The sequence below is a fragment of the Haliotis rufescens genome, unplaced genomic scaffold (genome assembly GCF_023055435.1).
Source record: "Haliotis rufescens isolate VD_foot unplaced genomic scaffold, xgHalRufe1.0.p SCAF_5, whole genome shotgun sequence".
In the NCBI taxonomy this organism is placed as follows: Eukaryota; Metazoa; Mollusca; class Gastropoda; order Lepetellida; family Haliotidae; genus Haliotis; species Haliotis rufescens.
The window spans coordinates 8,931,436-8,958,561 of NW_025964223.1; the positions used below are offsets into that span (position 1 = coordinate 8,931,436).

The 27,126-nt window shown below is 41.6% G+C and overlaps 1 protein-coding gene across 1 annotated transcript in view; it reads right to left on the minus strand.

Moving 5' to 3' along the window:
- Positions 1-27,126, minus strand: part of LOC124110357 (multidrug resistance-associated protein 1-like) — a 53,167-nt gene that overhangs the window by 5,744 nt on the left and 20,297 nt on the right. Inside the window, exons 9-26 of the mRNA XM_048383918.1 lie at positions 26,924-27,101; positions 25,650-25,970; positions 23,852-23,989; positions 22,203-22,349; positions 20,585-20,669; positions 18,963-19,029; positions 17,524-17,650; positions 14,728-14,904; positions 13,838-14,005; positions 11,490-11,676; positions 10,213-10,303; positions 9,071-9,185; positions 6,754-6,991; positions 4,241-4,551; positions 2,798-2,997; positions 2,112-2,238; positions 1,592-1,693; positions 250-396 (exon numbers count right to left, since the gene is read on the minus strand). Of these exons, the coding sequence (XP_048239875.1) occupies positions 250-396; positions 1,592-1,693; positions 2,112-2,238; positions 2,798-2,997; positions 4,241-4,551; positions 6,754-6,991; positions 9,071-9,185; positions 10,213-10,303; positions 11,490-11,676; positions 13,838-14,005; positions 14,728-14,904; positions 17,524-17,650; positions 18,963-19,029; positions 20,585-20,669; positions 22,203-22,349; positions 23,852-23,989; positions 25,650-25,970; positions 26,924-27,101 (2,926 nt within the window). The remainder of the gene's footprint in view (positions 1-249; positions 397-1,591; positions 1,694-2,111; positions 2,239-2,797; positions 2,998-4,240; positions 4,552-6,753; positions 6,992-9,070; positions 9,186-10,212; positions 10,304-11,489; positions 11,677-13,837; positions 14,006-14,727; positions 14,905-17,523; positions 17,651-18,962; positions 19,030-20,584; positions 20,670-22,202; positions 22,350-23,851; positions 23,990-25,649; positions 25,971-26,923; positions 27,102-27,126) is intronic.

A 27,126-nucleotide genomic window follows, 5' to 3' on the forward strand; every position in this document is an offset into this window, starting at 1 on the left:
CGGGAATCGAATCCGGGTCTTCGGCGTGACGAGTGAACACTTTAACCACTAGGCTACCGGACCGCCCACATGTAGTATTGGAACAACAAAATAATAATTAATTCAGGCCATGGCAAATTACTCTTCTATAAAGATTATCATGTAAGTAACATGGAAATTCAAAACTAAACACATATGGAAAAGATGAAATGATGTAAAGTCTACAAATATCCCGGGATAACATCTCAGGTAGTGGTGAGAGTCAGTCACCTTCTCCCCTGAGTTGATGGTGCAGGAGATGCCCCGAAGCACCAGGTCAAGACCCTGTCTGTAGCGAGTTGAGTAGTCCACAAACTTCACCACCCCGGACTGTGGCCAGTCGTGGTTGGGGCAGTGTTCCTGGAGGGACCAAGGAGCCTGGAACAGGGAGACTGCAAGTTTATTTTGTCTACTGGATAGTATCTGCAGTCAAATATGTCATAAATAATAAAGTCATGCAAGAAAAGTTGAGATGAACATAATGTATTCGACGTAATAAGCGCCCAGGGTGCTCTCAAAATTAGAAATAGGGGGCTCTTATTAGAATATTATTTTGGTGAAAAAAAAACAGAGTTGAAAGATAAATTTCATGGTTTATGCTGACAGCCTGAAATGTTTATATACGAGAGATATATTTTTCCAGAATTTAATTGCCCATAATTAAGGGTGCATATAACACACGAGTGCGTATAATAGCGAATAAACAAGTCTTGTCTACATTGATCAATCAGAAGGGGTGATAATTGTTCACTAGCCAATATATTAGCAAATATCGCCATGGGCGCTTATTAGAGCGGGGCGCATATTACGTCGAAGACGGTAATTGCATTAATACATCAGCCTGACAAATTTCCTTATACAACCCCCATGTCAGAATGAAGAGATCTGAATGGTCCACGTGATCTTGATAAAATACTGTGTATCCTTCCTTGGAGGGCAATAAATTTCTTAGGGGAAGGAAATTAATCTCTAATATCCCCCCATGAGCAACTCAGGCTGCACATGGATTTCTGAGAGGAAGAAAAAATCCCTTATATCCCGCTTCAAAACAAAAAGCTGCACCACTTTTTACGGGAGTCAATGAAAGTCACATGACACAGTGCAAACTAACCTCAGCTCAATCAAACAGCTGTTTTTCGTCAATTTTGAATTTGTTTGAATTATTTAACAATGTCATATTAAAACATGTTGGTAAGATGAATCAATCGGGGTGCATGGGGTTTTATGCGTCCCTCGAAAGGTTTTATACAACTCGAGCTTGTGGTATAAACCCTAAATCAGGATGCATAAAACCCCATGTACCCCTCTTAATCCTCTTACAACGTATAATGACTCGCCAGGAAGATTACTGGTATAAAAATATTTTTTCATGACTTGATAACAATTTTCTTGTTTCCAAAACTATTCCAGGCCCAGGAAATTTAAATTCAAATTCCATGACTTGTCAAGGATTCCATGACTTGTGCCACTAAGCTACAACATGTCAGTGAATTCATAGGCTGCTTTTGGCAAGTTCACTGGCTGGCATGAGTGTTTTAGGTGTAGGAAGGAAGATGCACAAAACAAATCTCACCTCTGATGCAATTTCTGTATACTCTTTGATTCTTTCAACTGAAACCACCTGTGTCTCAAGATCAGAGGTCATACGAACTAACCAGTTAAGATTCCCTGTTATCTGTAAAATAGTCATGAGAAGAATTGTTGAATATAATTTCCTCTACATAACACATAACCCACTGAATTTGTAGTAGATTACATGTAAAGCCTACCTGATTGTTGCACAGGGCACAAAGCAGTGTTAACAAAATAATAACATCGGATCATATTTCAACTTTTAACTGAAATTTCAACTTTTATCCTATTGACACATCAGATTCTGATTATCAAAATGCTTTACATCAGTCTGAGAAGATTTAAAAAACATTTTAATAACAATTCTGTCCCCTTTCTTTGAAGGAGCACTTAAAGTTTTAGTTTTATGCCATAAACAATTTCACTCCCATCATTGTGGTAGTCATTACCCAAGATAAAATTTAATCGTTTAAATATTTTGGAGGATGACAGTTAATTAACAGGTTTATCTCTGCGTTTACCTCCAAGGCATAAGAGATGGAGAGGCCGACCAATCCCCCAGTGATGCTGTCACGGGCCAGCACAGCGAACACGGAGGCTGCCAAGATGATGAAGTTGCCCAGGAACTCCAGACGAATGCCAAGCCATCTGGCAAAGAAATTGCACCTCAACTATCAGTGGTCTCTAAAAAACATCCATTGTTTAATCTAACTTGTGGCATTTAGAAGATGCCGGTGAATCTGTTATGTATGAAGACTGATTCTTGTAGCCCATGATGTTTACTCCTTCCCTAGCCTCAACCTCTGTTACAGTTGTTGCTCTAACACAGTGATTGGTGTAAATAGTGCTCAATCGGCAATCTTGAGAGAGTCTACCAATAGTCCTAGTAGATCAGAAGATATGTTTGTATATATATGGCAGGGTCATCATTTGCAAATTATTCCTAAATGATGTGAAGTGGCCCTAAAATCAGAAGTGATTATTGCCCAAAATATCTTAGACATGTAATACTTCTAGCTTTCCTCCAACATTACTGTTCAAAGCAGCAAATTCACTCATTCTCTACTTTTCAAGGCATCAATTATCAAATTTGAGCATATTTGTGGTTAGTTTCAATTTTCTTTTCACAAACTACTAATGTTGACTTAACTAACCAAGACAAAGTCAAGGAACACAAACATAATCACATTTGTACAGTTTCCCTCACCTGTTGGCTGTAAACCCAGCAAAGGCAAACCTCTGGTTATTGTCCACCCTCTTCTCAGACTCCTCTATGAATCTATCAGCTACCCCGTATGCTCGTATCACACTAGCTCCCGATACGGTCTCCCCAAAGTGACTATAGATAGGTGACCGCGTCTTTGACTCGAGTCTCTTTACTTGACGAGATGTTGGGATGTAGAATCTCTGGAAGGAGAGGTACACTTTTGTTACAGAGAATGTAACTTATAGGTCTGGATATTGGCTCAGGCATGATTACCGGGTAGTTAGTCTGAGTGAGTGAGTTAGTTGGGTTAACGCCGCTTTTAACAGTATTCCAGTTATATCGCGGCGTTTCAGCTTAATGTGGGAGGAAAGACCAGAGTGATGCAGGTCTCAGACGTTTACCACTTCGGTGAAACCCACGAGCACGGGTATGGTGCTGACAAACCTAGAAACATAATCAGGGTGAACCGGGATTCGAACCCACAATCATAGGTTTCTGGCGTGCCCAAGGGATGCAACTCTGCACAGTGAATCGCGGCGCCTTAGATGACTGGGCCACCTGTGCCCCCTTGTCTGATGTTAAAGGTGTTCTGGGGGTGGGTAGAATTTCTGGCTTCTCTGGAGATGTTCTTCTGTAACCACGACTTGAGCTTGTGAGGTGAGGTGCAATACAGTTATTGTTATATCGTGACATGCATGTGTGTGGCTGATTGCACTAGTACAGATTAATGCTGGTTTGACAATACCAGCCCAGTGAGATACCATGTTGCATATTAACATGGATATCCCACTCAGACACATTATACTGACTCCGTGCCAACCAGCCCTTGTTTTATCCACTTAATGCCAAGCGCTAGCACTAGGCAGAGTAACTAGTACCAACTTTTAACTGTTTGATGCAGCTGGAGATTGAACCACTACCCTCCACTCTCCAAGCAACACTGGATAGTTTGTTGAAAGGACTACCCAGGCCTCAAAGTTTAAACTTTTATCAAGTAGCCATATCGCTACAAGTAATTTTTTCCAGGTCGCCAGTGGAAAAATTAAGAAGTCAATCCAATAGTGTAGGTAGCCAAAAGCATTTGAAATGATCTTTTATCAAATAACTACTATTGTATATTAGTAGAAACTGTACTTGACTTTTGTTATTTGTGACTCGAACAATGATACAATTTATGTAACTAGATTATATCGGTATATCCTTGTTTATCCAATAAACTATCAACAAAAATAAAATACTAATTACATTCATCTTTATGTATTTCGGTTCATTGTTGACTTTAGGATGAATTATTTGCGATTACAATGTGTAGCAATAGAATTTAGTCACCACAAGATATTTTTTAAGGTAGTCATTTGGCTACCTCTGAATTTTAGACAGTAGACAAATTGAAATTTAGGTCGCATTGGCAACCATTTTAGTGGCAACTTTGAGGCCTGCTACCTGTATAAAGACGTAGAGGATAAACAGTGGCACGATGACGGCCAGGAAGATGGGCGTGCTGTAGCTGATCACGATGATGGTGCCGAGGACCAGGAGAGCTGTATCTATCCACATCTCAAATGTCAGTGGCAGTTCGTTGTCCACTGTGTCGATATCCTGGGAGAATCGGTTGACAATACGACCTGCAGGGGTGGTATCAAAATAGGACATTGGGGCCTTGAACACGTTGGCCAGCATGCGAGTGTGGAGAATCCGGGAAGCGTGTACAGAACGGATGCTGACCGTGATGGAGAAACCCATGACGAAGATAGCTGAGAAACGAGAATATATAACATTTCGTAAAACAAAAAGTATTACACAAACGTGTGAATTGTAAGCACAAGTATAAATGATCAAGTATAAAAATCATCATTCATTATTTAACAGTGAGTGAGTGAGTGAGTGAGTGAGTGAGTGAGTGAGTGAGTGAGTGAGTGAGTGAGTGAGTGAGTGAGTGAGTGAGTGAGTGAGTGAGTGAGTGAGTGAGTTGGATTTAACGCCGCTTTTAACAGAATTCCAGTCACATCACGGCGTGTCAGCTTAATGTGGGAGGAAAGCCCAAAGTGATGCCCCGGCAGATGTGTTTCCTGGATTATCTTGATTGTTTGTTGTTTAACACAGCATTCGGCAATATTAGAATCCAAAAAATCCAGTGATTGATATTATGAGCATTTATGAGCAGTGATCCCGACCATCATGGTATGATAACATCAATGGTAGAAACTAACAGTTTCAGTCAACTATTCCTTATAATAATAACATATAGCAAAACCCTTAAAAAATACCTTAACTATTGGGCAGTTTGGCAAGGACTATAGGACTAGTGTCAATTTCTAACACTGTAACATGCAATCACCAAGCCATTAATCCTCACCATTACTCCTCACCACCCAATCCAATGTCACCTTCTATGACCAGCATAGAAGGCTAAGTTTAATCCTGAATCCAACCAAGGTGTTTCTGTCTATTGTGTTACTAATTGTTTCCATGAAACAATGCATATTATTTATACAGCAGAGGCTAAAGGCCAACAGTAATCAAAGCTAGGTCACCTCACCGGGGATAATGGGGACTCAGCATCCTGCACGATACCCCAGCAGGATTTACCTTAGCACTTTAGCCACTGGTGGTTGTGCACATATTACCCAATATTAAAAAATGATCAGCAATGAGTTGGCTTAAAACACTGGTTGATGATAGTTACATTGATTATGATAGGTTTACGTGTCACACAGGGTGACAATTATTTTTCTGAACCTTAACCTCCTGGACAGAGCCTTCAAAAAGCTTTGTTGATAAAAGAAACACCAAATTAAAAAATGAGCAATTAAGACTAAAATAAACCCATAGTCTTTGTTCTCAGGCACCGCTGCATCGTCACAAAGTCCGCCTCACGTTTCGTTTTTATTTCCATTTTCAAAATAAAAAAACTCTTGAACACACGACCCTGGCAGTGAAATGCTACAATACTTAAAAAAACCGCGATCCACTATAGTATGCAGTTACTTCCCTTTACATGCACACTGTTTTTGGCGTAGTACCAGTGTTTGTTGTTGTTTGTTGTTTGACGCCGCACTCAGCAATAATCCAGCTACATGACCGCGTCACCGCGGTCTGTAAATAATCGAGTCTGGACCAGACAATCCAGTGATTGACATTATGAGCATAGATCCACGCAATTGGGATCGATGACATGCATCAACCAAGTCAGCGAGCCTGACCACCCGATCCCGTTAGTCGCCTCTTACGGAAAGCATGGGTTGCTGAAGACCTATTCTACCCCGGATCTTCACGGGTCACCAGTGTTTGTCCTCTAGTGGAAACAGTTGTTTCAGAGATGCTCTTTTATACATGTATATTCTTTATACATTGGATCCACTGTCGGAATGATTGTCTGATCATAGACTATCTAAATTTTGTCCAGATTAGAGAGTCTTTTTTCGATCTTTTACTTCATGATGATGAATCAACATAGCCCAAGTATCACTTCTATGGGTTCCATCCAAAATGCTAAATTATGGATTTCAGAAACTACTATAAGAGCCAAAACTAGTGCTGTCCAGCGTATGTGTGTCTAGCTACAAAGATCCCTTGAGTGTGATGTGGGATCATGACTCACCACAAGTGTTACATCTGTCAGCATCATATACCCATGCTAAATATGTGTCACCAAAACAGTTCATTTTACACCCTGCATCATGGGGAAATTTGGTTTTCAGCAATGGGATCAGGTGGTCAGACTTACTGACATGGTTGATGCATGTCATCGTATCTCAATTGTGTAGATTGATGCTCTGACGTCAATCATTGGATTGGCTGGTCCAGACTTGATTACCTACAGACCACCATCAAATAGCTGGAATAATGCTGAGTGTGGCGTTAAACAACAACATCTTTCATCATTGTGGACTTTCTTCCAAGTGCCATCTGTCATGATATACTGAAATATGAAGAGTATTAACTCCCTCACTCACTCTGTGCAGCCCCAAGGGCTCCGTATATCCCCAGGTAGTAGTTGTTCCGGTCCAACCGCTCAGTGCTGTTGTACGGTAGGGCTGTCATGTCATTTAGCTGGGCATCATCTGTCCACTCACTCAGCCAGACGTTGCCGATGACTGCCGCCGCCTCGTACAGCCCGTAAAGGGTGAAGATAAGGCCAACGTATTTCAGTCCAACAGCCCGACCAAATGTCATGAACACGTTCCATTTCACCTGAAACAGTTTTATATGATGTTCATTCCAATGACATTGAGCTAAACATACACCAAATTTCATTACATTTTGAAAACAAATAGTTTCAGCTTCATTAGTCCAGTGGTTTCTGAGGAGAAATATTACAGCTGCCTAAGACAATGCATTGGTCCAGTGATTTCTGAGGAGAAATATTACAGCTCCCTAAGACAATGGATTGGTCCAGTGGTTTCTGAGGAGAAATATTACAGCTCCCTAAGACAATGGATTGGTCCAGTGGTTTCTGGGGAGAAATATTACAGCTGCCTCAGCCGATGGATTGGTCCAGTGGTTTCTGAGGAGAAATATTACAGCTCCCTAAGACAATGGATTGGTCCAGTGGTTTCTGAGGAGAAATATTACAGCTGCCTCAGCCGATGGATTGGTCCAGTGGTTTCTGAGGAGAAATATTACAGCTCCCTAAGACAATGGATTGGTCCAGTGGTTTCTGAGGAGAAATATTACAGCTGCCTAAGACAATGGATTGGTCCAGTGGTTTCTGAGGAGAAATATTACAGCTGCCTAAGCCGATGGATTGGTCCAGTGGTTTCTGAGGAGAAATATTACAGCTGCCTAAGACAATGCATTGGTCCAGTGGTTTCTGAGGAGAAATATTACAGCTGCCTAAGCTGATGGGTTGGTCCAGTGGTTTCTGGGGAGAAATATTACCGCTGCCTAAGCCGATGGATTGGTCCAGTGGTTTCTGAGGAGAAATATTACAGCTGCCTAAGACAATGCATTGGTCCAGTGGTTTCTGAGGAGAAATATTTCAGCTCCCTAAGACAATGGATTGGTCCAGTGGTTTCTGAGGAGAAATATTACAGCTCCCTAAGACAATGGATTAGTCCAGTGGTTTCTGAGGAGAAATATTACAGCTGCCTAAGATGATGGATTGGTCCAGTGGTTTCTGAGGAGAAATATTACAGCTCCCTAAGACAATGGATTGGTCCAGTGGTTTCTGAGGAGAAATATTACAGCTCCCTAAGACAATGGATTGGTCCAGTGGTTTCTGAGGAGAAATATTACAGCTGCCTAAGATGATGGATTGGTCCAGTGGTTTCTGAGGAGAAATATTTCAGCTCCCTAAGACAATGGATTGGTCCAGTGGTTTCTGAGGAGAAATATTACAGCTCCCTAAGACAATGGATTGGTCCAGTGGTTTCTGAGGAGAAATATTACAGCTGCCTAAGATGATGGATTGGTCCAGTGGTTTCTGAGGAGAAATATTTCAGCTCCCTAAGACAATGGATTGGTCCAGTGGTTTCTGAGGAGAAATATTACAGCTGCCTAAGACAATGGATTGGTCCAGTGGTTTCAGAGGAGAAATATTACAGCTGCCTAAGACAATGCATTGGTCCAGTGGTTTCTGAGGAGAAATATTACAGCTGCCTAAGCTGATGGGTTGGTCCAGTGGTTTCTGGGGAGAAATATTACCGCTGCCTAAGCCGATGGATTGGTCCAGTGGTTTCTGAGGAGAAATATTACAGCTGCCTAAGCCGATGCATTGGTCCAGTGATTTCTGAGGAGAAATATTACAGCTGCCTAAGCCATGCATTGCTCAGTGGTTTCTGAGGAGAAATATTACAGCTGCCTAAGCCGATGCATTGGTCCAGTGGTTCCTGAGGAGAAATATTACAGCTGCCTAAGCCGATGCATTGGTCCAGTGGTTCCTGAGGAGAAATATTACAGCTGCCTAAGACAATGCATTGGTCCAGTGGTTTCTGAGGAGAAATATTACAGCTGCCTAAGACAATGCATTGGTCCAGTGGTTTCTGAGGAGAAATATTACAGCTGCCTAAGATAATGGATTGGTCCAGTGGTTTCTGAGGAGAAATATTACAGCTGCCTAAGAAAATGGATTGGTCCAGTGGTTTCTGAGGAGAAATATTACAGCTGCCTAAGCCGATGGATGCCAGAAAAGCAGACCATGACATAAGCCCACTTAAGTCTTTGTCATGTCAGCAAAATCTGATCCTCCCTATTGATATCCCTGTGCATGCCTCATTTGGTACATCCTACATTGTCTCTCCTATGGTCCCTATGTTCACCACCACAACTCACCCGGCCCCCCTCCACCTTCTCCTCCTCAATCAGCTTCTTCTTGTCCTCCTTATCCTCTTCTTCATCCTTAGCCTTTGGGTCTTCATCTGCACCTTTGCACTCAGACTCTCTCTTCCTGAAAACACATTTGTTTCTTGTTCAACATCACAGCAATATTCAAGCTAGTCTGTAAATAGTCTGGACCAGAAAAACATCATATGTCATAATAAGCATTGCCGTACGCAATTGTGATACAATGACCATCATCAACCAAGTCAGAAAGTACAAAATGACATTAGTCATCTCTTACAACAAGCATAGTCGCCTTTTACAAGCATAGTCGCCTCTTACAACGAGCATAGTCACCTCTTACAACATGCATAGTCGCATCTTACAACAAGCATAATCACCTCTAACAACATGCATAGTCACCTTTTACAACAACCCATAGTCGCCTCTTACAAGCATCTGTTGATGAAGACCAATTTTATCCCAGATCTTCAAAGGGGTGATAGGAAGTTAATAATTGACAATGTTCAGGATGAGAATCCTGCATTAGCATGATAAATAGTAATAAATTTGTTTTGTTTCTTTCTTGTTTAACAGTGCACTCAGCAATATTCCTGCTACTTGAGTATGGTCTATAAACAATCCACTGATCCACATCCTGAACATCAATCTATGTGTAGCAGGGGGCGTGGAGTCATCCCACAGATGACATCCTTACCTTGTCAGACGGGGTTAACCTCTTTGGTCAAGTGGACAAGGCGTCCGAACTCGGATCAGAAGGTCCGTGGTTCGAATCCCATCATGGGACTCAGAAATTTTATGGCCACTACATTGGTGCCCAACGTGGGGCTACATATGCAGTTAGGATACGATGACATGCATCAACCAGGTCAGCAAGCCTGACCATCTGATTCCATTCCTTCAGGTCTCTTACAACAAGCATGGCTTGCTGAACACCAATTCTTACCCGGACCTTCACAAGGGCAAAGGCTGCACTGCCAATCTAGATCATGTCAACCTTTCAAGCAGAGTATCATGTAGACCCTGACCTGTATATGTTCTGTGCCGATTTTTCATCAAGATTCCTAGAGACAACCAACATATGAACTTTTTGTCATCACAGAAGAAAAATTCTGTTCTCATTGCAATCTTACTTCCGCCTCATTTCCATGATGTCCGACTCCACCTCATCGTCTGTCTTCACCGACTCCAGCCTCTGTAACACCTGGCGCTTCATCTCCACAACTGGAACACAGCGATACCACTGACTTCAAGTAATGAAGTGTCTGTGAGCAGTGTTACAAAAGTCATGGGCATCTTGAATCTGTTAACTAGGACTAGACTCTGGCTGATTGGCAGTCGATCATAGTGAGCAGTCAGGGCTAGATTTAGCTATGTGAAACATGCACCAGTGCAACAACATATTGAAAAATGCAGCCTAATCTCTACATGTGTAAGCAAGGATTATATCCTACCTAAATATTATCCCGGGGGACGTTTTACTCTAGAGTATAGTATCCTACCTTAGTGTGTGAAATCTGGGATAGGTTATGTCCAAAAATTAAGGGTAATTCATCTCAGTGAAACATACCTAAGTGGAAATAGGAAAACGTATCCTGGGATAATTTACACTAACTGGAATCAGTGTATATTATCCCATGACAGACTTCCTTTGCGCATGCATTGCATGCTGTCATGACATTCATGCTGTCAGCTGATCACATGACTTCATGACTTTGAGGTTGACATTGTCAGTTGATTTGATCAACCATGGATGGAACAGAGTATTCCAAAGTATTCAATTACTTAAAGTACAAAACATATCCAGAAAAGTTTAACTTTAACCAGAAGAGAGCTTTGAGGCAAAAATGTCAACATTTCTGTTTGGAAAATCCTAGGATAAATAAAACTAGCAATAGGTTAGAATATTCTTGTGTTATTTATGTTGATACTTGCAATTTCATCATTTTTGGTTGGGGTGTGGGGTGAGAAATGAGGGGTGGGAGTAAAGATATGTTGATAGGACACACTGGTATGGGTTCAAATTCACTAGGGAGAATCATCCTGACACTAGAGAATTTCATCCCTGGGATAAAAAATAGGGTAGGATAATATCCACTCTTATACACATGCACAAAGTGCATGTAAAAAAGTTTTAACTTTGTCTGACTAACTCCTACATGACTATCTTTCTAAAAATTTCTGTAGTGCTAAGACTGTTGTAAGTCTGTTTTAAATTATTGGAGTAATGACAACACTATCGCTATGATTGCCTTGTGAAATGGGACAATGGTTCATTCAAGTCATTCATAACTCTAGTTGGTTGTCAGATTGCTTAAATTGTACGATGTATATTAATTAAGGACTAGAAATGGTTAAATACATAATGTCACCATGGCAACATGACTGACAGAGTGCAAGCTGAGCTAACCTTCAGGGTCTTCCCCATCCTCGTCTTCACTCTCCAAGAAGTACGTCCTCAGGAACTGGGCGAAGGGTCCATTGTGGCTGAGCAGCTCATCATAGGATCCTATCTCGGAGATGAGGCCGTTTGTCATCACCACCACAGTGTCCACCTCCAGCAGCCAGTGGATGCCATGGGTCACCAGCACTCGCGTCTAGAACAAGTGAGCGAGCGAGCGAGTGAGTGAGTACCTTCATTTCAGAGACTTAATGCTAAGGTTGTCCGCCTCCATGGTCCTGTGGATAGAGGAACTGCCCAGAGAGTGGAGGGGCATAAGTGCATGCACATGCACATGCACGTACGCGCACGCACACAAGCACACACACACACGCACACACACACAAGATCTGGGGCAGAATAGGTCTTCTCGATTATTTGCGCACACACACACACACACACACACAACACACACACAACACACACACACACACACACACACACACACACACACACACACACACACACACACACACACACACACACACACACACACAGAAGATCTGGGGTAGAATAGGTCTTCTCGATTATTTACAGACCGCCATCATTTAGCTGGAATATTGCTGAGTGTGGCGTTAAACAACAAACAAACATTGCTTTATAAGAGCAATAATGTCGCATGTGATGCTAACCCCAATTTCACCTCACTTCACCTATTCCAAAGACCATTGTTGTCCTTCTCCAAGATACAACAATTGCATACATGAAAACTCGATCCAGTTGGCTTCTTAGTAAAAAGTCACTTGGTACCATCCTGTATGACTCCCAAAATACGATGGGTAACAGCTAAACATTCATGAGAGCAATACTTGATGGTTAATCTTATTTGATAAAGTTGTATTAATTAATCAGCGTGTAACATTGCAAGAAATAAACCATTGCAACCCTGTGGTGATTCCATGTCAGAATAAGTCCCCAGCAAACTGTGCTTGTTGTAGGACTTGACAAAATGAAAATGGATTGTTTAGTCAGGCCTTGTGACATGCTTGACTGTGTGTTATCAGATGCTGACATTTTCTGCAAATATCTAACAATAGTTATCATTGTTAATAATTCTAAGAAAACTACCTCTATTACATCTCTGCTATTAATCCTGTTTTTTTGGCTTCAATCACACTAACTAAACTTTTCATATTTTCAACAGATGTCCTCTTCACTGTCAATCACACAACTAGTTGTCGCCAAATAGTCTCGTAACTACCCAAGCCATTACGTCATAATGGTGGCAACATCACTTTTTTACCTCATCAACTACTAGATGTAGATGAATTATGGAGGTGGGAGGGAGTACTTCGGATGTAATAGAGTCAGTATTCTTAGAATTATTAACAATGATAACTATTGTTCGATAATTCTTACGAAACTTCTACCTCCATTACATCTCTGCCAGAATATACCAGAGGGACCTGGTGAGATCTGCCTCTAGTAACTCCCTGTGTAATTGACAGCAATTCTCTTCTGGAAACTATTATTTACTGATTCTAATCCTACTAGAGATAATGTCCTCTGAAATTCCCCTTGAGGAAATCAGAAATGTGTCAAGAATCAACCTAATATGTGATATTCTCACTAGATTTACTGCTATATTTGCTGATCTTGATCGTAATAATGATGTCATTTTCAATCTATTTCTGCTTAATGACATCATTTCTTGTTAAATTTGTATTTGTGACCTTGGAGACACTGGGGTGGAAGCTGGGGTGGAAGCTGATTTCTCAGCTGTGATATTGCTACCTTCTTATTAGCCTCTCTTAGCCTTGGTTGTAGCCTTGGCCATCTTGGAGAAGATCTTATCAGATGTGTTGTCGTACTTCTAACATCTTCTCTCCTTATTACAAGAAGTGGATCTCCCTTGACCATGATATGGCCACACTTCTTGCACCCAGGGGTAGAGGGAGACTGCATAGCTGACCTCACAAAGAGCACCAAACACCAGCTATACTTACGTGCGTGCTCTTAACTCGAGCAGCAAAATTAATATTTTCTTATATGTCTAATATTATAGAAAACTATTAGAATAATCTTAGCTTATTGTGACTTACTACAAACTGCTAGATCGTTACTACTATTACACTAAGTATTGACTCTAGCACACACAGGAAAAAGTGATGTTGCCGCCATTATGACGTCATGGCTTGGGTAGTTACAAGACTACTTGGTGACAACTAGTTGTGTGATTGATAGTGAAGAGGACGTCTGTTGAAAATCTGAAAATGTGAGTGTGATTGAAGCCAAATTACAGGAATTATGCCAGGGAAGTAATAATGGTAGAAGTTTCGTAAGAATTCTATACTTTGTTTATATGTTTGTAAAATTACCTTATTTTTCAGAAGGCCATTTTTACATATAACTTTATCAAAGATGTGTTTGCCAACATGGCTGTCTACAGCACTGAGAGGGTCATCCAGGAGGTAGATGTCAGCATCGTTGTAGACGGCTCTGGCCAGAGACACTCTCTGCTTCTGTCCCCCACTCAAGTTGATGCCCTGATGACAAGATAGGAAAGACATAAAATACACAGGACACAGAAGACAGCTCTGGCTAGAGACACTCTCTGTTTGTGTCTCCCACTCAAGTTGATGCCCTGATGACAAGATAGGAAAGACATAAAATACACAAGACACAGTAGACGGCTCTGGCTAGAGACACTCTCTGTTTGTGTCTCCCACTCAAGTTGATGCCCTGATGACAAGATAGGAAAGACATAAAATACACAAGACACAGTAGACAGCTCTGGCTAGAGACACTCTCTTCTGCCCCCAACTCAAGCTGATGCCCTGAGGTAAAAAGCATGTTTTCTACTATTTTTTACTAGATTTTAATGTGAATAATACCAGGGTAAGTTGGGGAGAAGAAATATAAAAGACATTGCAATTGTTTTGTCAGTTCACAATGTGAGCATTGGTAGTTAAGCTAGTTTGGTTGTTCATGCAGTTTAATTGTATGCAAATGTTATTTCCACGTTTTCATCCTGCAGAATAAAAAGAAACTCAGACTTCCCCTCACTGTTTTCTGTTTAGGTTCAGCCAAATCCATAATATATTTTTGCCCTAAATTAAAACCTGCTAGTGTATGAGGATACATCAGTACTACTGGCAGGCAATGACTTAACTGTATTCCCATGTTAGCCAACTTTCATCATGCATACAACAATTTGGCACGTAATAGGGAAATCCCAAAATAATAAAGATGACATGTCCACACTCACCCTCTCCCCTATCTCTGTCAGGTCCCCTGCTGGCAGCATATCCAGGTCAGCCTTCAGGGCACAGCACTCCACCACCTCATCATACAGATGTCTGTCCATACGCTTCCCAAACAGGATGTTGTTCTGCAGGGTGTCGTTCTGGATCCAGGCTTGTTGAGGAACATAGGCTATACGTCCCTATAACACATCAGATGCAGTGTTGAGGAACATAGGCTATATGCCCCAAAACACATCATATTCAGTATTGAGAAACATAGGCTATACATCCCTATAACATATCAGATGCAGGGTTGAGGAACAGAGGCTATACGTCCCTATAACACATCAGATGCAGTGTTGAGGAACATAGGCTATATACGTCCCTATAACACATCAGATGCAGTGTTGAGGAACATAGGCTATACGTCCCTATAACACATCAGATGCAGTGTTGAGGAACAGAGGCTAAATGCCCCTATAACACATCAGATGCAGTGTTGAGGAACAGAGGCCAAAAGCCCCTATAACACATCAGATGCAGTGTTAAGGAACATAGGCTATATACGTCCCTATAACACATCAGATGCAGTGTTGAGGAACATAGGCTATACATCCCTATAACACATCAGATGCAGTGTTGAGGAACATAGGCTATACATCCCTATAACACATCAGATGCAGTGTTGAGGAACATAGGCTATACATCCCTATAACACATCAGATGCAGCGTTGAGGAACAGAGGCTATACATCCCTATAACACATCAGATACAGTGTTGAGGAACATAGGCTAAATGCCCCTATAACACATCAGATGCAGTGTTGAGGAACAGAGGTTAAAAGCCCCTATAACACATCAGATGCAGTGTTAAGGAACAGAGGCTATACGTCCCTATAACACATCAGATGCAGTGTTGAGGAACAGAGGCTATACGTCCCTATAACACATCAGATGCAGTGTTGAGGAACATAGGCTAAAAGCCCCTATAACACATTAGATGCAGTGTTGAGAAACATAGGTTATACATCCCTATAACACATCAGATGCAGTATTGAGGAACAGAGGCTAAATGCGCCTATAACACATCAGATGCAGTGTTGAGGAACATAGGCTATACATCCCTATAACACATCAGATGCAGTGTTGAAAAACAAAGGCTATATGCCCCTATAATGTGCAGGAAGCATTATATGGTTCAGATGTTATTATTTTAAACAAATGTTTCAGAAATGTAAACATTGACTTTCGACTGATGTGACCGATATCTTGGCTGAGCAGTGCAGAATGGTCAAGTTGTAAAGTAGTTGTATAGTCTACACTGACAAAACATATCTTCATTATTTCATCCAGTAAACAAGGAAAACATGGCAACATATGTTCATGTATCGATTTTTGTCCTCTGTAGGTACTTGAGGACAACAAAATTATATACGGTAAGTGTTTGACAGTGAGGCAGGTTGGTATGAAAATCTAATAATTCGTTTATTGTTTCCCTTTTCTGGGCATCTTGTAAAGACAGATCCTAGCTTGTTCAGTTTAAAAGACAGTATTAAATAAATACATAAATATTTTCACTTATCCCATTGTTATCATGACTGGTGTAAATGGCAGTGTATTTTATTGTTAAACAATTATTTTAAGTGTACCGGTATTACATTGTTTCTGTTGAGATTCAGTAGAAGCTCATTGCATTGTACTTGATTGGTTGTCAGGAATGCATTACTATTTAATGTACCGGTAAGCAGTTTTGAGGACGTTACTATATTTAGATGCCAGTGTCATGTGTAAACTTCCAGAATACCGTGGACTGTGATGGAGTGTTATAGAACCATGTGGAATATTCTATGTTGTGAGGATACAGTGAAAGTTTCAAGTAGGTCGTTAAACTGTATATAATGGGACAAGAGTGTGCCTCGTGTATCTCTCATACATTTCATTACACCAAGACCAGCTTTCATGTGAAGGTCACTCATCACCCTGGATTCCCTTTCTAGGCCTTTCTCGGAAACTTGATCACTGTCGTCGCTGGGTGAATATATGATTATCATTGACTTTTGCTATCAACACTGTATTTTCATATCTGATACTGATCACTGCCATCATATTATGTATTGCCATTGAATATTATACTACCACTCTATTGTGTACTGCCATTGTAATTGCTGTGCAGTATTTTGTATTGATTTTGTAATACATTTGTTGATTGTATACCATTTGTTGGTTCAAATCTTTGAAAGGCATTTAGAAGTGATATACAATTTTATATATCAGGTGAATGAATGATGTAACTATATATATCATTTGTTTACCTGATGAAGGAGTAAGCAAATACTCCGAAATGTTGTGTTCCTCATAATAAAGAAGTTGACATCCATAAATTCTCTTCCTCATTTGTTGTTTGTTTTTAGGCATTTAGAAGTGATATACAATTATATATATATCAGGTGAATGAATGATATAATTATATATATATCAGGTGAATGAATGATGTAACTATATATATCATTCGTTTACCTGATGTAGGAGTAAGCATATACTCCGAAATGTTGTGTTCCTCATAATAAAGAAGTTGACATCCATAAATTCTCTTCCTCATTTTGGTTTCACACTAACTTCTTTTATGTATAGATTTCTGGGTTAAAATATTGTTCCCATTTAGGGATTGACACGCAACACTTGGTTCTTACCGAGGTAAAACCATGGAGATCATTGGACACATATTGTTTAGGTTTGAGTAACTTTCATCTCTTCTTTACTTGAGGTTCCACTGAATTAGTGTACACCAGCTAGTCTTGGCTGAATCAACATTGAACTCACCCTTGTGCTGACCTTGCCTTTGACCTTGTTCAGTTCTCCCAATATGGCCGACACAAGTGATGACTTGCCAGATCCGACCTGACCAACAACAGCCAGGAGGTGACCGTCCTTTATTTTCAGGTTGATACTGCAATATATGCACCTCAAAACTTCAACTAATACACACCTAAGTTGCAGGGTGGCAGGATGTTTTACTCAACCAACAAAACAAGTGGGAGGGCTAACACTGGAAGATGATCCTATGACACAATGGTATAAGATTTGTTTGTTGTTTAACACTGCTCTCAGCAATATTCCAGCAATATGATGGCAGTCTGTAAATAATCGAGTCTGGACAAGACGATCCAGTGATTGATATCATGAGAATCGATCCACGCAATTGGGATATGATGACATGCATCAACAAAGTCAGCGAGCCTGACCACCAAATCCCGTTAGTCGCCTCTTATGACCAGCATGGGTTGTTGAAGACCAGTTCTAACCTGGATCTTCACGGATCAGTGTAAGGGTTAGTGGGGTAGCCTAATGGTCAAAGCGTTCGCTCGTCATGTGGAAGACCCGGGTTCGATTCCCCACAGTTTGAAGCCCATTTCTTGTGTCCCCTGATGCAATATTGCTGAAAGTGACATAAAACCATACTCACTCACTATGGTATATATGTGTATACAAGATAACATGGAAGTCGCTTGTAACTTATGCCACAGTCATGTACACAGAATCCCCAACCTCTTGTCCTTTGATATCGTGACCATTGATATAAAAGCATGAAAACTTACCCTGACCCAGAATTCCTAAAATGTATAGGAGCCCTTTAATCTCATTAAAATCAGATCTTAGTTCTCGCTAACGCTAAACAAAGATCTGAGGACATCCCATTCCGGGTCACGTCAGACCGACCTTGCGCAAACTTTGACCGACCAATGAAAAGACCGACAAGAAGTCAACATTAGCCAACCAGAAGGCAGCTTTCTCGTGCTTTACGGCACTAATTTCAAATTGGCGACTACGCTTCGAAACATATTTTGACAAATTCTCGATAAAAAATTTGAAACCTGAAGAAAAGAACATTTTGAAATGGCTAATAGATGGTCTAGATTGTATGGATTCAGTCGTTGATCCTGTAACTATCTTTCGGAATACCCCGTGTTAAAGTTTTCGAGGTTGCATGATTAGAATCCGACTGTCACTTTCATGATCTGGTAAGCGATGCTCTGATTGGTCGGATGAAAGGTCATTCTAACGTGACCCCTAGTGGGATGTCCTCAGATCTTTGTTTCGCGGTAGCGAGAACTAAGATCTGATTTTAATGAGATTGAGGAGCCCTAACTCGGTGACTGGAGAATTCCACAGGGGTTTGCTCAACAGACAATTCAAAAATTTTAAAAACGTTTTATCAGAATTGTGTTTTGAAATGAATATAAGCAAGATGGTGTACCTACCCTTTCAGTGTTGGTTCCATCTCTGTAGTCCAACTAAATGTAGCGTTCCGAATGACTATGGCTTCATCTGAAGAATACAACAGAACACATACAGCACCCTGGCCAACAGGGTAATGTTTGAACTTAATTAGCATGCAAGTCAAGAGGAACTTGCCACAACTCTCATGTTTACAAAGATATAGGGGAGTACTTATTCTAAGATTGAACCTCTAGCTCCTGGAACCTCCTTAATTTTAAAACTGATTGATAAATTACATATAATTCTATCCATAACTGAAGAACTCAAGATTGGAAACAGATCAACAGCTGTACTGTCAGTACTGCTCCTACGCCATGTAACTCACCCTGGAGAGGTCGACACCAGTACTGCCCCTACACGATGTAACTCGATCACCCTGGAGAGGTCGACACCAGTACTGCCCCTACACGATGTAACTCGATCACCCTGGAGAGGTAGACACCAGCACTGCCCCGACACCATGTAACTCACCCTGCAGAGGTCAACATCAGTACTGCCCCTACACCATGTAACTCACCCTGCAGAGGTTAACACCAGTACTGCCCCGACACCATGTAACTCACTCTGGAGAGGTCGACACCAGTACTGCCCCGACACCATGTAACTCACCCTGGCGAGGTTGACACCAGTACTGCCCCGACACCATGTAACTCACCCTGGAGAGGTCAACCCCAGTACTGCCCCGACACCATGTAACTCACCCTGGCGAGGTCAACCCCAGTACTGCCCCGACACCATGTAACTCACCCTGGCGAGGTCAACACCAGTACTGCCCCGACACCATGTAACTCACTCTGGAGAGGTCGACACCAGTACTGCCCCGACACCATGTAACTCACCCTGGCGAGGTTGACACCAGTACTGCCCCGACACCATGTAACTCACCCTGGAGAGGTCAACCCCAGTACTGCCCCGACACCATGTAACTCACCCTGGCGAGGTCAACCCCAGTACTGCCCCGACACCATGTAACTCACCCTGGCGAGGTCAACACCAGTACTGCCCCGACACCATGTAACTCACCCTGCAGAGGTCAACACCAGTACTGCCCCGACACCATGTAACTCACCCTGGCGAGGTTGACACCAGTACTGCCCCGACACCATGTAACTCACCCTGGAGAGGTCGACACCAGAACTTGCCCTATGCCATGAAACTCTCCCTGCAGAGGTCAACAACAGTACCGCCCCTACACCGTGTAACTCACCCTGGAGAGGTCGACACCAGTACTGCCTCTACACTGTGTAACTCACCCTGGAGAGGTCGACACCAGTACTGCCTCTACACTGTGTAACTCACCCTGGAGAGGTCGACACCAGTACTGCCCCCACACTGTGTAACTCACCCTGCAGAGGTCAACACCAGTACTGCCTCTACACCATGTAACTCACCCTGGAAAGGTCATCCCCAGTACAGCCCCTACACCATGTAACTCACCCTGAAGAGGTCAACACCAGTACTGCCCCTAAACCATGTACCTCACCCTGTGGACCCAAGTACTCAGCTAACACCTAGTAACTCACCCTGTAGACCCAAGTACTCAGCTAACACCTAGTAACTCACCCTGTGGACCCAAGTACTCAGCTAACAACTAGTAACTCACCCTGGAGAGGATCAAATCCAGTGCTGCTCTCATCGAGATCATCCCGACTGAGGTACTTGCTGATCCTCCTAACTGAGATGACTGCCTGAAACAGGGAACTTCACTCTGATATATTGGACTGATTGACACTCTACAGAGACCCATGATGATCCTGGGTAGAGTAGGTCTTCAGCAACCCATTCTTGCTATAAAAGCGACTATGCTTGTTGTAAGAGGCGACTAACGGGATCGGATGGTCAAGCTCGCTGACTTGGTTGATGCATGTCATCGTATTCCGATTGTGTCGATTGATGCTCAGAGCTCCAGATAACTTTTTGTGCAATTGAGTTTTTACTCTAGGGTTTCTATTTCAATTGGGTTAAAACATTTTTCATTGGGAAACCAATATTTTTTCACTCATCTGTTCATCACTCTATTGGTTTTTATCCCAAATTAGTGAACATTTTAAAACTTAAAAAAATAATGAAATAACGTTTTGGATGTATACAGTGATCGCTCGTTATTGCGCTACCAATGGGGTCCAAATAATTGGTGGGCGTTATAGACGATGAGCCGTTTAACCGAGGCCGAGGCGGGGGAGCGCGCTCGGCAAATCTCAAATCATCAATAGGCCTATGTGTTTATCTCACGTCACGTCAAAATAGTATATATTTTTATGGACCTAGATCTACCTGTAATATCATTCATTTATTAAATCTGTCATATTTCACAATGTCTGAAATACGTATTCCATTCTAATTTATCATTTTTTATCAATAAATTAAAAAAAATTCACTATTTCCCGCGATGTTATTGAAAATAAAATTCTCGGACACACATTTCGACAACGGGTCCGCATCGAACATGTCAAAGAGCAAAATAAAGACTATTTTAAGCAAATCTTTAAATATATTATACAAAGTGATAAATAAAATCAACAAAAATATATCTAAAAGTAATCAAACTTACATCTAAGTTATTATTTCCATCGTTTCGTGCGATCGCGTGTAATGTAAGTCAAATGACATCTCGGCTTTCGTCGCCTTGAATTCTCGGCTCGGACACAACGTTTAATGCAAAAATATATGCATGAAAAATCTTTGTCACAGCTCGTAACCTAGCACGATACATTCGCGAAGTTCCATATTTTTAATATATATCGTGATTTCCTGCTTAAAACGTTCAGAATAACACGATGTATAACTGTTCTAAATATAGAGGCTTGACTTGGAAAGTAAATTAGCTCGTAATTTTGTTTCGGAAATTAGCTCCTTTGTACACATGCTGAAAAAGCTTCATTGGGTATTTACGCGTGCTGTGTTTATAAATCTGAGTTTTTCGTTTAATACATGCGTTCTGTAAGCAAGTTAATTGAAAGCATATGGGTTTTGAATATTTTTGGGAGGTATTTTACGCAAATACGCTGCTTATCTGTAGCTCTGGATGCTCATGATGTCAATCACTGGACTGTCTTCTTCAGACTCTATTACATACAGACCTCCATCATATAGCTAGAATATTGCTGAGTGTGGCGTTAAACAACAAACAAACAAACTCTACAGACAGACATGTGCCCCAAGAAAGGACACTGTATGAAACAAGGAAGGTCACACTGATATCTGACACGCATCCCACTGACCTTGACCACATCTGTCAGCACCATCGGCAGCATGTTGACTGCAAAGCGAAGGATGTTGAACAGTGAGATGGCAACGAAGGCTGTTTGTGGGTTGAGGTAGTGGTCTTCAGTTATGTAGATGTAGGTAAGAAACGTCACCAGGGAAACCTGTAGAGAAAAGGCAAATGTTATTTCTTTCTGCAGGCTCTATAGAAGGATGCTCATTGACAATGTGTAGCATGCAGATACCCATCCTCGGTTATCCAGGGTACGTATCTCCATTCCTTCATGTTTCCCCATAGCTTCATTCCAGAAGTGGCCAGCTCCAACTCGCTCAACACTAACTTAGCTCTCATAAACTTTAAACCAACAACCAATCTGGGTACCTCTTCTGAAAGTGGGGGGCACGGGTGGCCCAGTCGTCTAAGGTGCTGCGATTCGCTGTGCAGAGTTGTGTCCCTTGGGCATGCCAGAAACCTATGATTGTGGGTTCGAATCCCGGTTTACCCTGATTATGTTTCTAGGTTTGTCAGCACCATACCCGTGCTCGTGGGTTTCACCGAAGTGGTAAACATCTGAGACCTGCATCACTTTGGGCTTTCCTCCCACATTAAGCTGACAAGTCGCAATATAACTGGAATACTGTTAAAAGCGGCGTAAAACCCATCTCACTCACTCTGAAAGTGATGCTGTGGTTTCGCTGGATGTTAGACAGGGACAGTGTGAATATCGTTAATCCATTCATGCGCTTTGCTAATGAGATTGCAAGGCATTTGGGTCACACATTTGTTTTTAAAAACATTTTTCTATCATAAAACATTGTTCTATCATGACATCATTTCTGGACATTCTAATATGCGCTTGCAACTTGATGACGTCATATACTGGAAGATGTTATTTTATAGAAGGAAGTGTCTAGAAATTTGTTCCCATAGATGTAGCTGGGCTACATAGATAATCGCAGTGGCCGAACGAACGCATCCAAAAGTGGGAGAGATATAACAATCGGTATTAGGAGAAAAGGTACAGATGATCAACGTGATGATTGTAAGAATATGCAGGAAATACCAAATTTAACCCACCTGTTCGTAAAATGGACTTGTCTGACATTTCTGAGGTCGGATTCTATTCAGGAAGTCATCATTATATAAATACTGGTGAATACTTGTGGTCATTGTTTATTGTACAATAAAACACTGCATGGAGACAAAAACACCCGGGCTACAACCCCTCATGGTTTATTCTCCCTGCAGTTTTATTGTACAATAAACAAATCCCACTCGTCGCTTATTTCCAAAATCATGGTACAGTGTTAAGTGATACAATGTATATCTTTAACTTATAAAGACCAAGATACTTACTACTTGACCAATTCTGAAAGCCCACTTGTGTGTGTGTAATACACTCAGTTATATTTCACCCATATGACGGCAGCTTCACAATAGAGGCTTGACCAGACAATCAGCAACATACCATACAGTCGGGGTACATTTTCATGCCCTGAACCAGCATGGGTTTCCTAGGACCAAGTCTAACCCGGATTCCCCACAGGTTCCCAATTCAGTTGCTTGGTTGTCTGGTCCAGACTCAGTTATTTACAGACCACCGACATATAGCTGATATTGATGAATAAGGAAAACAAACAAACAAACAAACACAAATAAACAAACCATGTATGGCGCCACAGTCCATGAGAATGTGAGGGAGCTGGAGATAAGGGAAGATTTCAACAAAATGGCCAGTTCCCGGTCCCGGACTTCCTTCACCTTCTCCTTGTAAGAGTCCTCCCAGGCATACAGCTTCAGTATCTGGAGAGACAGGGAGTCATGTTCACTGGGTGCTGTATGAGTGTGTGAGGACTGCACATAGTATCCCAAACTGGCTTCCACAAGAGATATCATTTGGGTTTTGCAGACCACTGTGACATCATCAGTTAGTGACTTACTATGATGCCACAACCAAATGACATCACTAATGTCTCTGCAACTGAACCTGGTTACCTAGGGTGCGTTGCAATGTACAGCGATGTACAGCGATTCGCCTTACAACAGTGCGCTAACTTTCAGCCGCTTGCAAGCGAAACAATCGCTGACTGAGGTCGCTTCGTTCTCAAACCAAAATGGCGGCTTACTTTGACAGCGGAACAAGGAATTCATGACTGGATCAATGAGAAAATGAGCAAATTTAGCTAACACCCCATCATCCTCAGTCTGCTCCACATCTTCAAAGTAGTCATAAATTTCATCAGCTGGTCATCGAGCCTCTTCTATTACGTTCTTCATTACGCGGATGGTCAGGCTCGCTGACATGGTTGATGCATGTCATCATATCCCAATTACGTGGATAGATGCTCATGATGTCAATCGCTGGATTGTCTGGTTCATACTCGATTATTTACAAACTGCCGTCATATAGCTGGAAGATTGCTGAGTGCGGCGTTAAACAACAAACAAACAAACGTCAAGGCAACCAAGCGGTAGTTGTGCCCCCATTTTGGAAGAGTGCGCAAGCGCTTCGAACTGTTGCAGACCCTGGGTTCAGCGATGAATTTGTTTTCTCTAAGCCATTTGTGGCTTGCAACGCGCCCCTAGTTTTAACACATCACTTGGACTTCTGTTCTACGAAAAGATGATTCATTTTCTAAAATTAATAATAATCGTTTTCCATATTTTTCAAATTAATCTAAGGAGAACTTAAGATTTCCTTCAATAAGAGAAAAATACAAGATATGATAAGCAATCCTTAAACATGTTACATGTATAGTGTGAATTAAGAGCAAGAAAAGCTGCCAGTCGTAGCTGCAGCATCAAGTATGTCTATACTCCCCAGGGAGTTGAGAATGCAATCTAAATGCAGGCTGGTAGATTGTTCCTCTTTGGTGTGAAGTCTCGGACTTCATGAGCAGCCTGTTCAATATCATCATTATTTGATAATTAAAGTATTCGACGTAATAAGCGCTCAGCTCTAAACAGCGATATTTGCTAATATATTGGCTAGTGATTAATCCCAATTAGCACCCCTTCCGATTGATCAATGTACAAAAGACTTATTTATTCGCGTATAATACACACTCGTGTGCCAAATGCACCCTTAATTATGGGCATTTAAATTCTGGAAAAATATATCTGTCGTATATATAAACATTTCAGGCTGTCAGCAAAACCATGAAATTTATCTTTCAATTCTGTTTTTTTCACCAAAATAATATTCTAATAAGAGCCCCCAACTTCTAATTTTGTGAGTCCCCGGGCGCTTATTACGTCGAATACGATAATAAATTAATCGTGCCTTGCCAAAAAACATCACTGTCTATCTTATCAAATGTATTAATAGAGTAAGCCATCAAATCCTGTTCCTCATCCAATCTCATAAAACATATGACATACTTAGGCCCAAAGGAAATTACATCATTTTTAACAAATCGTTTTTAGGTTCTATGAAACTGACTTGATTTGTATCCAGCCTCACCTTCATCCCACTGAGCACCTCGTTTACCATTTTCATCCGGATGTCCTTCTGCTCCATCAGCTGCGTCTGGTACTTGCCTAGCTTGGTCATGATGATGCCGTTGAGGGGGAAGAGGAGGAGCAGAAAGCCGAGGCCAGCGAACATAGCCACGCCCAGTGTGTTGTAGAGCAGGTAGAGGGAGACACAGATCTGGAGGAGGCTGGACCACGTGGACCACAGCCACCCAAACACCCCCTCCACATGCTCCGCATCCACCGACATCAGGTTCACTATCTCCCCCACTGTGGACTCACGGCGGGCCTGGTTGTTGATGGACAATGCCTGCAACAAGGAGAGGTGAGGTGAAATGGGGTTTAATGTCTCGTCAAAGATTATTGCACTTATATACCAACATGCAATCACTTGTGTGTCTGCTTGTACTACTCTGGACTGAGCCCTAGTGTTAACCCACTAAGATACCATGCCACAGTTTAACATGAATACCCCACTCAGACACAGTATGCTGACTCCGGGCAAATTGAAAATTTATAAATCCACAGGAAAACTTTACTTCATAGTCTGTTGACTGTGGTTTTCAGGCTCACTTTCGCTCGTGTAATAAGTTAATACAATCAGTATGTAGAACAAAATCAGTCAAAACAATATCTCCTTGGAGAAAGTGATCTCACACAAGTGATATCTCCCGTGGGAGTTATTTTGTCATCCGAAACTGGCTTCCACAGGAGATATTGCTTGGCTGATATGAAGGGATATATCTCCAAGGAGATATCGCGACAGTGAAATTACATCACAATGTTTTTCAGACCATTGTGACATCATCAGTTACCATGACGTCAGAATCAAATGACATCACTGATCTCTCTGCTACTGAAGATTGTATGCCATACTTTTCACACATAAAATAAAATGAAAATTTGGAATAATGATTTTGGATGAAAATTGAATCTCCCCCTCCCCTCATGTCTTACAAGCTCAACAAACCTCAAACATATCAACACATGTTAACACAAGGATATATATCTTTGGAAAATCTTGGATATTTGTAACTTTTATCAACTGATATATTCGGAGATTATCTGTATAAGATCCTTTTTTTTTAACACCACAACAATCTCATTAAAATCAGATCTAAGTTCTCGCTGCCGCTAAACAAAGATTTGATTTTAATGAGATTGACACCACAACTTCAGCATTTTGAATGGGATCTTAAACTGAGTTGCAGTTCCTGATGTTCAAGCAGTTGGCAGAGTCCAACAGATGCCGGAGACGCTGACCTTCCTGAAGACTGCGGAGATGATGCTGGCCCTGACTCTCAGACCCAGGGAGGTGGACTGATGCCACAGGGCATGGAAGAAGACTGACTGTAGCGACATGGATGCGAACAAGATGGCGCCGAACGTGTAGCCCTTCCATTCTTCGGTCTGGTTGTTTTCTACAAACTCTATCAGCTGTCTGTAGGTGAGGAAAGTTGTTTTGT